At 41.5% G+C, this 13,522-nt stretch overlaps 1 protein-coding gene across 2 annotated transcripts in view; it reads left to right on the top strand.

The window, feature by feature from the left end:
• Positions 1-59: 59 nt before the first annotated feature.
• Positions 60-13,522, top strand: part of FZD6 (frizzled class receptor 6) — a 30,796-nt gene continuing 17,333 nt past the window's right edge. Inside the window, exons 1-2 of one of the 2 annotated variants that reach the window (XM_026066733.1) lie at positions 371-453; positions 6,362-6,519. Coding sequence is in view for 1 of the 2 variants with exons in the window: in XM_026066732.1 (XP_025922517.1) it covers positions 196-453 (258 nt within the window). In the remaining variant the exon portion in view is untranslated. Of the gene's footprint in view, positions 454-6,361; positions 6,520-13,522 lie in introns of both variants that reach the window. The other variant, XM_026066732.1, reaches the window with a different exon arrangement.

Below are 13,522 nucleotides of genomic sequence, written 5' to 3'. Positions count from 1 at the left end.
CCCGGCGGCAGCCGTTACGGCCGTTAGTGACGGTGGCTCGTCTCCTCTTGCTTTCGCAGCTCGCGAGTTAGCGGCATACGGGGTTTCATGAAATCGGGCGAAATGGGGAAATACCCCAAGCAGCCGTGAGGAGCCTGATCGCCTCCCTTACTGCCCGCGGTCCCGTCTCCCTTTGGAAGGAGGAGAGGAAGATGCATGTTTTTATGCCTGTGGAAAGACGGTCTGTGTGGCCGCAGAACAAAGCGATGTGCTGAAATCGGAGATCTGGACAAAATGGGAGTGCTTGTGTTCTGTGCGACTTGCAGCTTACTCCTGACTGTGGTACAAGGGCACAGTTTATTCACGTGTGAACCAATTACTATTTCCAGATGTTCAGGAATGACTTACAATATGACTTTTTTCCCAAATATCATGGGGCACTACGACCAGGACACTGCTGCTCTCCAAATGGAGGTGAGTTCTCCTTCCCCTGCTGTAGTGTAAAAATGTAAATGCAGTGAAACAGCGTGGGTTTTTTTGTTTTGTTTTTCATTGAGAGATAGCTTGTGGTATTTGTTACGCTGAAGGAACAGGCAGATAATCTTAAGTGACTAGGTGCTTCTTTGAATACCTGTGGACTGCACTGAGCTTCTTAGATGTGTAAGCATTGCGTGAGGGAGCTGTAGGCTCCCTTCCCCCCCCCCCCCTTTTGGATCCTATGTTAGGCTGCAGGAGGAATGGGTGTAGCACAGCAGTGGCTGCTCTGAGCTGTCTGGCAGAGCTGATCGTACGTAGCCTGGGCACCTCACTAATGTGGAGCAATTCTTGAAATTCGCTGGTAACATAACGTATTGATATCCTGGCCCACCAGAACTCAGGTGGTGCAAAAATAATTGTTTAGAAGTTACTTTTTGTTAACTCTCTCAGCTTATGTGCAGTCTACTAAGGAGAAATTCCAAAACTTATTCTTAGCCCCCTTCTCCATTCTGGTTTTTGCTTTCTGCTGTCTCTTGATTGAATGCCTTTAAGAGAAACTTTCCTGTGTGTTTGCAGTTAAAAAAGATTCTCTTGCCTAAACTGACTTTGGCGTACGGCTTCCTTGAGAGTATGCCACCTTGTGGAAAGGCTTTGCCAAAAATAATAGCTGTAGAGGGTGAGAGCCTCTCTGGGTGAGAAGCTTGTAAAACAAGTTTTAAACCTGTTTTAATAATGGCTTTACAGTGGTAAGAGGAGGGGGAACCTCTTAATACAAGTCTTGGAAAAGCTCACAGTCTTGTGCTGTGCAAAGAGTGAAATGGAAATGGGTTGAAATTTCTGAATTTTCTGGTAAAAAGTTAAAGGTAGCATTGGAATTACTTACATAATCTTTTACTGAGCCTGGAAAATGCAGGTTCAGTATGCTTAGTTCAGTTGCCAAAATATCTGTTTAGTGTTGTTTCAGATCGCCAGGATTCCCTGCTTGGCCTCTAGCTGGAAGGGTACAGACTTTGGTCTTGCATCATATCTGCCATCCCGCTGTATGGGAAACTATAGTATCAAATGTCACTAGATGTGCCTGTGAACCTGTTTGTGAGCAGCTGAATTGAGACACAGATGTCAGATAGATAAATTACAAATTACATGCTTTTTAAATTGGAAAGTAGGCTATAGACTTCAGCTTATGAACTCCGTGTAGCCTCTTCCAGTCATCATTTGTCTGGAATATTTTCTGTAGCATCTACCATTTTATCTTGTCAGGTACGCTGTTAGTTCTTACTTGGTGTGGCTTAACTACAGCAGTTGAGTTAGCTTTCGTCAGTATTTATGCCTTCCAGTCATGCTGCTGTTACAGCAGATAGGCTGCAGAGCCATTTTTATTGGTTTGCTATGACTTATTTTTCCAAACTGTCACAAATTTGTGCCTATTACTTTTCTATTGTATGGAAGAAGTTTCTCCTTGAAGGGGTTCCTGGTTTACCTATGCTTACTCAGCACATTTTATAAAAACTGTATGGTAGCAAGTTTTGTTGCTTCCTCTTTTTTCCATCCTGGCTCCCTTATAACCACCTCTGACTTTCTGCAGCGGCTGATGGGCACTACTCAGTCAACTGACTGGTGGCTATTTGGAGCTATTTGCAACAGCAGTGTCTGTTAGGATTTGGGCTTTCCATCTCCTGTTCCATTTTCTTCCTCGTGTCCTGTCACTGCTGTAGTCTGGCCTCTAATTTTGTGTACCTCACTACTGTAATGTTGTGTAGACATTCCTCAGCTACTTAATGCATATGCATGCTGATCTGCCTCCCTTTATTTGTAATTGATCAGTGTTGATTGATTGGTTGGTCAAACAGGATTTTTCAGAGACATGCTCTACTGGTGAAAGCGTAAGGAAGCTTTTCACCCATTTTGTATCTTGTGAATCTGTTGCTAACCATTAAGTTGGAGTTGATGCAATAAGCTTAGTCCAGTTCATTGTTGGGCCTCTATTTCCTGAGGGAGACCAGTGCATACCGGCACACTTTGCACCTTTTGGTGTAGTTCTGTGTGGTAGTCCGTAATGGCACCAGTACAGTCTGTCTGTGGCCAATTGCAGGAATGAAGCTTACCAGGATGGTCAAAGGTTCTGCTGTTCAGGCAAGTTGGTTTCACAGCAGAGGCAGCGGAACTGTTGATTTATTTGGAATATTGTTTAATTTCATTTTGCAGCCATAAAGAGGCAGCAGGCTGGAAGGTGGAGGAGACATCTGTTGTTTTAAGAGCTTGAATTTTTCTGTAATTGGTAGTCCAAACTTCACTCATACCAAAGAAAGGATTTTAATAGTATGTTGATTAAAATTTTCTTCTTTTGATCTTCAGTAGGAATGCTGAAAGGCTTAGTTTTTTAATTCCCTCTCTCTCTTTTCCCCATTCCCACAGCCTGTTTTCAAGACTGGGCACAGTCTTAAAATGTAAACACTGGGTTTTGAGTTTGAGGCTCATAATATTTTTCTCGCTTTAGCTTAACTGATTTTGGGCAAGCTACTTAATCATGCCATCCCAGGGTGTGTGGAGGAGACTTCTTCAAAAATCTGTTTTGCACAAGAAAGGGGTTTCATCTTAGTCCCATTTTCTGCTTCTGTCCCCAATAGAAACTTCTTCCCATTACTTATTCTGAGTGTTAACACCAAGAAAAAACAAAAGTAGATAGTCAAGAGGACGAGTCTCTCTTGAGGGGGATGTTCACTTTCCAGAACTGTGATAATTCTCGTCTGTCCCACTTCCAAGGCTCTATTGGTGTGTGTGGCTGTGGGAAGGCTTGYATAGCTTCACCTGGCCAGAAGAGCTGTGCCTTCCGTCTGCTGGAGTACAAGGCTTCTGTATGGTTTTGTTGTCTCTCCTTTCTGCAAAGATGTTACACTGGCATTTCTGGGATGATGTCTTCATACTGATCCGCTCTGGAGAGGATGATATGGAGCCACTGTTTCAGGTGGTGGTTTTCATCCAGGAAGTCAGCTGGATCTCTAGCTGTTTTCTAGTCTTACATTTCTGCCTCATAGATCAACTCTTCATGATAAACCAGAACACTGAACTGTTTGAAGCAGGAAAAAAGATCAGCTCAATCTTACAGCCTCTGCTCTGGGTGGTCTGGTTAATGATGATAGTTGCTCTGGGCTCTTATTTTCTGCAACAGAAAACTCATAATTTCCAGGTGTGTTCCTCCTTCCCCCAATTTATATTATTTTGAGTCTTCAGCTTGGTGGACTGAGTTTAGGCTGCTTAAGTTTTTTTTTATATTTGGGTTAATTTTGCTAATATGAATGCAGATTTTAGTAAAATAAAACCACATGACTTAGTGGCACGAAGTTTGTTTTTTTTGGGGGGGTATGTTAGCTAAACAGCTGCATGACAGTGGAATCTAGTTATCTGCAGATCTTCATGGTGTCCGCATCTTTAAGTGRTTTAACAGTGACACTGTTCATGTTATTACTAGCTCAAATTGGGAAGCTGGAGATCTGGGGTTTGTTTACTGAAGCAAATGGATGGATGTAGCAGTAATGAAGCTATTTTGCTATTGTTAAATAGGAACAACTCCCCCTTGTGGTTTTATAAACAAGTCACTTCTAATTCCAATATAATTACTTTAACTTTTTGGATTAGGCTGTCAATATAAAGCATTATTCCAGCAAAGCAGAGAATATTACTCTGTAATAACTTCTTTTGTTCTTATCTCTTAATCTGTTCTGCTACAGTTCTGGAATGTGTAGACAAGCGCTTAAGACTTCCTGACGGGTAAGATCCACTGCTCTGTAGGAGTACAAAGGGAAAAGACTGTTGCCAGTGAATTTTTAAAGCAAGCGATACAAAGCACTGGAAAATATTCCATAGAGAACAATGAAGTACCTCTGAGGGACTGGAAAAATTATTCAGTATTGAATTTTTCCATTCACTTCTGAGTTCTTTGATCCCATGACAGACAGTGTGTTTGTCCACAGAAGGTACAGTGGGACTGGTACAGCAGTGGGAGAAGTTAAAGTGACTGTAGTTCTCATACAATCTACCAAAACCATTTTGAAATACCTTCAAAAGCTTGATACAGAAGTCCTGTAATTTTCTACTTCTCTAAATCTAGTCAGTTTAAATCTTATTTTATGTGATCACTTAATTTGCTTCCATTAACTAGATTCACAATTAATTTGCTATGATGATACTTATAAAACCTGGAAACCTGACATCTGACAAGCTAAAATCAGTACATGTATATGGGAGGAGGAGGCAGCGGTGGTGGTGGCTGAGAAGAAAAGAAGAAAATCCACCTTCTGTAGAATGTTAGGGAAATCCATTCCATTTAGCATAGAATGCTGTTACGGAGATGTTCTGCAAAACAGAACAGGGGTGAATTTACCGAAACCTGTATAGACATCCTGCCCCTCTCTTACCTAGCCCTTATGAGCAGTGCATGGTGCAATTTGTCCTGTCCTTTTCAGTCTCGAGAATCATCATACCAATGCTTTAAAGTCTGAAGCCTAAATTTTTCTCTCTCAAATCTTTGGTAGCTCAGCTTTAATTAGGAAGGCAGTCAGTGTTCTTTATTTGCCTGAACTTGCTTTTTTGCCCCTGCTGCTGCCATCTTGCAGCCTGAATTGGGGAAAGAGCACAGGCATAGACACTGGCCCATGCGGAACAAGCACAAGGAGTTTTATAAATTCATGTTTTGCTTGTAATAGTTGTGCTGTCCCATTGCTATATAGGGTGGTGACTGTTGACGGAGGGAAGGTTTGTTTAAAAAGTGGTAAATGTAGCATGTTGTACATCATATGTTCTTTAGAACAGATTAAAACAGGTAATTTTCTTGTAGCTTATCAGAACAAAATGGTGGCCGCAAAAGATTTCAATAGTTAAATAGCTAAACTGCTACTTGTTAGAGGAAAGGATGGCGAATGCCAAACTTTTTAAGGCTTTTCCTATGCATCGGAGGAAATAGAAACCAGTAGGACTGACTTCTGTGCTGGGCAAGACTCTAAAATTACAGAATAGTTGATAAACATGAATAATTCTGATGTGCTGAGCATCATCAGGTCTCTTTAGAAAAGTTATGGCTAATGAGTCAAAGTGCAAATTACACAAATATGTGTCATTCTGTGCTATGTCATACAAATTGGTGCGGGGGAGGGAACGTTTTGGGGTTTTGCACTTGCTTGCTCACTCTCAGGTGTTTCAAAGAAATTAAACAATTGTTATTTCTTAAAATGGTGGGAAGTTTAGCAATACAGTCATATACCATCTCTGCTGACTCCTGTGGGTAGGCTAAATTACTGCCACCAACAAAAAATGTTTCAGTTGTCTGTAGTACTGAGGCTCTTCATCAAGTGTGATTATCTCATGTTCCATTTTCTGAAACCAGCCAGGCTAATGTGTGTAATCCTATTACATTGGCTTTAAGCGTATCAATCATCTGCAAAATCTAATGCTGGTTTGTCAGAACAGCATTCCCAGTCTGCTCAGTAATGCAAACAGTACTGCCTTGCTCACTGTCCTGAAAAGATGCTGCTTATAGTAGAACGGGATCCAAACTAATCCATGCTCAAAGGAAAGAGGGTACTTACCCTGTGTTAGCTTTCGTTCATTAAGATGATGCTGACAGTGTGATTCCCAGACCTGCATCTTCATCCATGTTCAGAGGCTGTGTCTACACTAGCAAGTAATTGGTGTTACAGGAGTGGGTCACTAGATGAAGTTGCTAACATGCTCGCTATCTCTCCAGTGCATGAGCTTGAGGAGTTTTACTCTAATCTGTATTTAGGCCAGTCTCCTGGATTGAACATCCTGATGTTTGAAGCTGGCCTAAGGAAGGCTATTTTGCAGATCTTTCTATCAACTGCAGACCTCTCTGGGAAATGCTATGCTATCCTGTTGTTGTCTCCTGCAGATGGTGACAGCACATTGCGGTCCCCTCCACCACTGCCTGCATGGTGCCTCGTGTAGCTACAAGCCCTGGTGGTTTCTGAGGCTCATTGTGCTGCTGCTTCTCAAACTCCCTCTTCTCCACACACACATGTTCCGAGTGTGGTCACTGGCTAAACTAAGGTACTGTATGTGTGGAGTGATAGGCTTAGTCCTGTGGCTGCAGCTTGCTCCTGGAGGACACCCATGAATGAATGGGTTCATGCCTGCCTTCCTAAATGTCTTTATGTAGAGGAGGAAAGCATGGACAGAGCTATTATTGCATCTAGGACTGCTTTTTCTTGATTGATAGGAGGGTCAGGGCCTGGGAGCTGAGCTCAAACTGCTGGTGGGAACACATCAACCTTGGAGTGGGGGACAGTGGGTACAAAGCTTTCAGATATAGAAAGGTGTATTTGAAGCTGGTGTTTGTGCAATGACAGTGAAGTGTAAGGACACAATTTCAAGAGTGTGTCTATACTTTTAAGGAAGTGGCTATTGCCCTGTGGAACCTCATGACCCTTGACTTCTGGTTAGCAGCAAAGCGGTTTAGGGAGGACAAGTCTACTGAGGGTGATATAGTGATCAAGATCTTGAAGGTCATCCTCCAAACTATCTTCCTTTGAATAATACAGGCAGACAAAATCATCCAGGCCTTTGCTGTCAGTGGGTTGTGAAACTGTGTGGGAGCTGTTAACAAGATGCTTATTCACATCCAGTGCATGGCCCATGGCAGCTCTGACAACAGCTACGTGATTGCTGTGCAGGTCTTGGTGAACTACGCAGGTAGATTCATGACCATCTTAGCAGGGTTTATAATGCCTTCTACAGCTCTAGCCAAAGAATCAAAGATGATTGTCACACCATCTTTCTCAAGAGGCCATTGCAGTGTTAAGGTGCCTTTGTGCAACAGTGAGATGCTGTTCGTCTTCTGTGCTGCATGCGTCGTGAGGCTGTATCCTGGCTGTGATGGAGCCCATGCTCTTATTGCATGCAGTGGGGGAGCGGAGTGTGCCTGATCTTCCAGCTGCAAGACGGTTGTGGGTGTTCAGGATGGCACTGGGGTACAGGATGCTCTCTGTGTCTTCAGTTATGAAGGACCACAAACAACTGAACATCCGGGAAAGGAGCACATGGGATAGAGGATGTGGTCAAATATCAATGCTTTTTTCCAGTGTGGCAAATGCAATGATTAAATATGATGATTCCTAAAACTTTTCTTCTGTCGTCTCTCTAACTCTCTACTCCATTCCAGAGGAGGGGGTAGGAGTGTCTGACCACAAAGCTTGCGTTCTCATTTATTTGTTGGCTGTTGATTCACCATCTCTTTTGGGCAAACATAGCTACTTTGTCTTCCCTTGCCCCTTGACTTTTTGGACCTTTTCTGTGTATTGTATGTAGCTGTGATTGCTGTCTCCACAACAGCAATTTATTTGCCTGAGGAGAAGATGCAGACAGATGTCTGCCCTCTTCTCCTGAACTGTATGCAGGAGACGAACGAAGATTTGCTTGCTTTCAGTTTTGCTAGTAGATGACAGAAGAGCAGTAGGCAGGGGAGCACGCTAAGGGCTATGTAAGCAGCTATTGTGACTGAGAGGAGACAGACTCCCTCAGCTGTAGAGGGATGTGGGGCAGGCCTGGATAGTTGGGCTCTGCAGGACAGAAAAGATGCCATCTCGACAAAGAAATCTTCTCTTTTCCCTCCCTGCGGTGAAATGAGAACTTCCTGGGAAAAATCATCCGATCTTCCCTGTGCTTAGGCTTTTGGTGGATGAATTTCATTTGGAGAATAACCACATCCTTTCTGCTTTGGCCCATGCTATATTCCCGCAGGGGCTGCAAGCCAGATTTCTTCAGTACCAGAAGGTACTGTCACTCTCCTGTTCACAAAGGACTTAGTGGCCAAACTCTCTACACGCTTATCCTGCATGCAAAAGTTGAAAGCAGCTGTTCAGAGAGGGACTGCCTCCTGCCAACCTTATGATGGCTTTAGCAATACCCTGCAACCCAGACTCCCTGTTGCAGCTCCCTACGACTTCGCAGCAGATAACACTCTTGCTAGGAAGGTGCAACCTTTTAAGAAAAGCTCAGAAATCCAACTGGAGAGAAGAAGCCTGGAGCTACAGACAGAGCTTCATACTCTGAAGGTTAACATAGCTCATAACTCACAGGGTGAATGGGAAGGGGAAAAGGTGACCTAGAGCTTTTGGAACAGGAGAAATAGGAAAGAGAATGGGAGGGCACTATGGCCAACAAAACAAATATTTCCCGTGCTGGCTCCCTCTGGGCTAGTTATAAGGAAAAATTGGCTAGTGCAGAGCATTCAGGATTGGGGAGAACAGGAGAGATCCCAACAGCCACCTACAGCATGCTGCCTCGCAGCCTTGCTTGGGTGCTTAGGGTGTTTGGATAGGGGGTGCAGAGCAGACACTGAGGAGGGGTGTCCTACCCCAGGGGTGACCTTCCAGGGCATAAGCTGCCTCCCACCTGCTGCAGTCTAGGACTGGGATGCCGGGGGAAGGGGAGAAAGAAGAGGTGGCCTTTGCATCCTCCTCTTCATCAGGGCATCTGTGAAGGAGAGGAGAGCACATGTGAGTCCTCAACTGCCTGTGAGGTTACAGTGCAAATAGTCTTGCTTGTGGCCATCCCCAGAGTAAATAAAAGCTAAACGAAAGTAACTTAATTAAGGTGCATACATATGTCTACAGAGCAAAATCTGTAGCTACTCAGGTTAGAATTGCTTTAGACATTTTATCTTCATAGAAATAAAGCAATAACTGAACAAAAATATCAGAAAATAAAGATACATTTCTGTGAAAGATCAGAACTATTTTCCCACAAATACTTAAGAATAAACATCACTTTTTAAAAGAGATTTTATATTATTTTTTCAAATCTTAAGCACTACTTCTCCTATTACAGTAATATAATGATCTGTTCTTTTGAATTGACTAATTTAATATTTTCAAAATGTAGCAAAGATAATAGTTACATGAGAAGTGAATTTAAAGTGGAAGGCTTGGTTTTGTGTTTTGCGCCCCCACTGTGTTTATAAAGGATCTTCCCAGAAGTAGTGATTTTACAGAAAATTACTCTAGATGCCAATTTACAGCAGGTGGTGAATGCTAAGTCTATAAAAAGTTCACAACATGGTCAAAGCTTCCCAAAAGCAAACAAAGCAAGGTCGCCGTGAAATCTTCCATTGTTCTTTTCAGCCGCCTCTGGTCTGTGACTCAGACGTTCAGATGGTTCATTCGTAGTGTTCTGTTGGACTTCTGGTCTGTGCTCTGGTATGACTAAGAATTCATTCAGAAGATCCAGTCCTGCCTGGTGAACTGTGTACATGACAGAAGTGACTTGTACCAATTTTATGAGGGCTAAGTAGGTTAATCTATTTGAACTTTAATAAAGCATTTGATATACTGCTACATCAAAATTATTAATACTAACAACTTCTGTAAATTTTCACTAAACATTCATTTTATTATGTAATGTGACAGACAGCCAAAGTCAGGCATGCACAAGTCAGATGAGTTGACTGAATTGTTAAATTTAAAGCCTATCAGCTTGCATTTGTCCCCCTCACCACATGCAGTTCTTGCCTCTGTCTTCTGAGTTTAGTGTCTCCAGCTGGTGCTGCTTAGCTGGCTGTACACTGAGGCACTGACATGCTACACTGCTGACCAGGAGACAAGTTCATATTGAACCATGTGAATTGTTGTGAGTTATGGGCAAGAAAATCCTTAAATTCCAATTGATGTGAAAAATCTGATAATTTTGCAATGGTGAAGGGACGTTGAATGTACTGGTGTTCATCCAATATTAGCATGGCTTGGTCTTATTAGAAAAGGGAAGGTGAATATCTTATGGGGGAGAGGAAGAGTTGTCCCTTCCGGGCTAAGTTAACAGTGACAGGAGAATCTCTTAATTTTAAATTATATGGTTTTCTGGCCCAGGAATGACTCTTGATCTTCTGTTTTGGTACTATACCACTTTATTTAAAACACTTAAATATTCAGTGGAGCAGGTTCCCCAGTTTCTCTCAGGTGAGCGTACCAGTTACTAAGCTATGGATTCATGCTGTCTTTTTTTAGATTGCCGATATTTTTGTTTTATAGCATGGCAAAGGAGGTAACTGACCGTGGATCCCTGCAAATTCTGAGAGGAGGTCCATTGAATAAACACTGCGGTGCAGCTTGGAGTTAGTAGCATCATTCTTGGACATATGTAGGATTTGATTCCTGTTCCTCTTGGGCATTTTCTTTTGATTGTGAGGTTGTCTGCCAGGTTCCTGAATTCTATTAATGTCAGTCTCAGGTGCCTCTCTTTGTGGACATTGCATAGAAAAACTGCTTTGGGGATTTTGCTAAGTGCCTCAGAGTTGGCAACCTCAAGTTACTGTTGCAATATCTAATCCCTTTTGTGGATTTAGCTCTTGATTTCTCTATCTGGTGTCCCAAAAGATTGAGAGAAGATTGAGACGATCAATCCGGTAATGGCTGAGATTTTCCTGATTTAGTTAGTGCGAAGTAAGCGTAGAAGAGCGCATGCTGCAGGGTTAGTATTCTCTTATCCTCTGTCTGKGCTGTGCTATTCTGCTAAAACGGAGCTCTGCGCTCACAGAGTCAGGAAAACATGAGCCTGGTCTGACTGTTTTGGGCCCAGAACAGTAACTACTTCTGCTCTAATTCCCTCCAAATGGGGAGCCTTCGTCTAGATAACAGGTAATCTACCAGCTATATTAATGACATTCTTCTAAACTGTATTCTACACAAAATGTTCAGTAATAAATCCATTTACTATTGTAGTAAATGGCAGATACTTCAAGTATTTAAGATTGAAGATTTTTGTGCTGCCACAGTCCAGATATAATGAAGCTCCCATATGAGTAGTCTAGACTTCAGAGGTTTGAGGGCCAACAGTATTCTTTAGTTTTGTAACTCATATTTGTCTGTATAATATACATGGAGATAAAACCATATGTAATTGAAAGCATTGCATAAATATTTCAGTTCTGTAATGCTCAGTAAAAAATCTCTTTTTTTTTTTTGAATAGTAAATTGTAGAGGCTGTAATATGATCTATAATTTAGGTCAAGCTATAATTTAGGTTAGAACCACAAAATGCCATGAATTTTGCTAATAAGCCATTTTGAAAAGTATTTCAATACTTATACTTTAGTTTGTTTCACCAAAACTTCTCTTACTGAGATGTTGTATTCCTGTTTGTTTTGTTTCTAAACTTTTTATAGTTTAAAAATATGGGTGTATATATATATTATCTTTATTTTGTATTTAAGAAATATGTAAAGGGGAGACAGGGTCATGGGTTATTTTACCTTAAATTCTGTAGTTGCTAGTACATGAAAAACACTCCAGAGCCCATAGAAGTAAATAGCCTGCTTTATCTGTGTGTGTGTGTGTGTGTGTTTTCTGTACTTTTGGTGCTAAAATGGTATGTTGAGTGCTCAGCTGTTGATCTTTTTTTAGTGAATGTTGAGTGCTTAGCAGTCCTACAGGCATTTGAAAACTTTCCCCCATGTGCCTTGGCCTTACACTGTTTGAAATTCTAATTAATTCTCTCATGAACTTTGAACAGCTAGTTTGAAGGTTCGCAACACGAAATACAGTAAAGTACATTGCACAGGTGCAGCAATGAATGATGGGAAAGAGTTTGCAGATACTCTAATTGTTTAATTGCAAATATATTGAATGTTTAGATGATGAGTAATTCAGTTTATTGAACAGTTGCACAGGCTAAGAGGTCTGAACTGATGACTGACCAGTTTCGCTTGAGCCCAGTGATGAAGTCTGGCCCCCAGTCCACACGCCATGGGCACCTGACCTGCTTGCCTGCCACTCCTGAACCACTGGAGTTTACAGCACAGTAGTTCTAAGATTTGCTGACATCTGACTTTGTAAACTCTTCACTGTTCTCCTTGTAGACTATGGTGCTTCAAGTGGTGACTGGCCGGCAGCTCCCACATCCGTATGACAGTGGAAGGAGCAGACTGCTGGGACCAGTTAAGCTTTCCAGCCATTCCGAGTCAGACTGTCCCCACACTTCCTTCAGAGCCCTAATTCACTAAAATAATGTTTTGTCTTTGAAGGTCCAGGTGCATGGTTTGCATTTATTCTTCAGCTGAAGGACAAAGATCAAAGCTGACGTCTTTGTAAACTTCTTTCATTGTGGAAGAGCATTGTTTGAGCCGCTTGCTTGTTTGCTACATTTTTCCTTTGTTTTTTTTTCAGCAACTTGAACTCCAGATTGTCCTTGGGTAGGAAACGTAAACTATTTGCCTTTTAAACTACTGGAGCGACTTACTTTCTTTTCTGATAAAAGATTTTATTTCGTCTTTATAACCTCTGAACTGATTAAATTTAGAAAAAGTTTTACAAGGTTTTAAATTAAGCATGATTTATATTTTGCCTTAATTCTATTTTACAATCTGCAGAAAGTAATGCTGCTTTGTTTAAAAGCAGCTTATTAAAATAAATATCAAATTTGGGTTCTGTAAATGGTTTTCTTTTGGCACTATCAAATTAGCATACCCTAATGATGCATATTAAATTCATTTATATTCATATCTAAATTATTTTATTCCTGACAATGAATTTTAGTCCTGAAAAACTTTTGTTTTACGGGAGTTACTGTTATCATTTTGACTGAGGTTAGAAAATATAGGTTATGACTAATATTTGCTGCTGCTGTCAGCAAATACTGGCTATTACCCACAGCTCAGATACTGGCATGGAGTGTTTGGGCCCTCCCTAAGTTAGTGCTAAATTAGCGGATTTGTTATACCATCTTCACTGGTGGCTTAAAGAAGGATGGTTGACATTGCACTGAAGTTGATGAGCTGCAGGCACATTTCTGTTTTGTAGCTCTGCTGTGGAAGTGGTAAGTTCTAGTAGACGTATAGCAGCAAGATACTGTCACTTAAACTGCCCCAGCCTCCTGTAAGATAAGTATTTTTCTAAATCTTTACATATCAACTTAAAAATGTCTTTAACTTGCCCTTAATCTAAATCCATCAGTATAACTTCCAATAAGAAGCAGCTAGTCTTTTCTCAACCCTGCTTTAAACTTTATCTAACTTGAAAATTTCATCCTTCATTTAGTGTCAAGTGTTAGTACATTGATTTAT

The sequence above is a fragment of the Apteryx rowi genome, unplaced genomic scaffold (genome assembly GCF_003343035.1).
Source record: "Apteryx rowi isolate R43461 unplaced genomic scaffold, aptRow1 scaffold_247, whole genome shotgun sequence".
Taxonomy (NCBI): Eukaryota; Metazoa; Chordata; class Aves; order Apterygiformes; family Apterygidae; genus Apteryx; species Apteryx rowi.
This window is presented reverse-complemented; position numbering and strand designations above follow the sequence as displayed.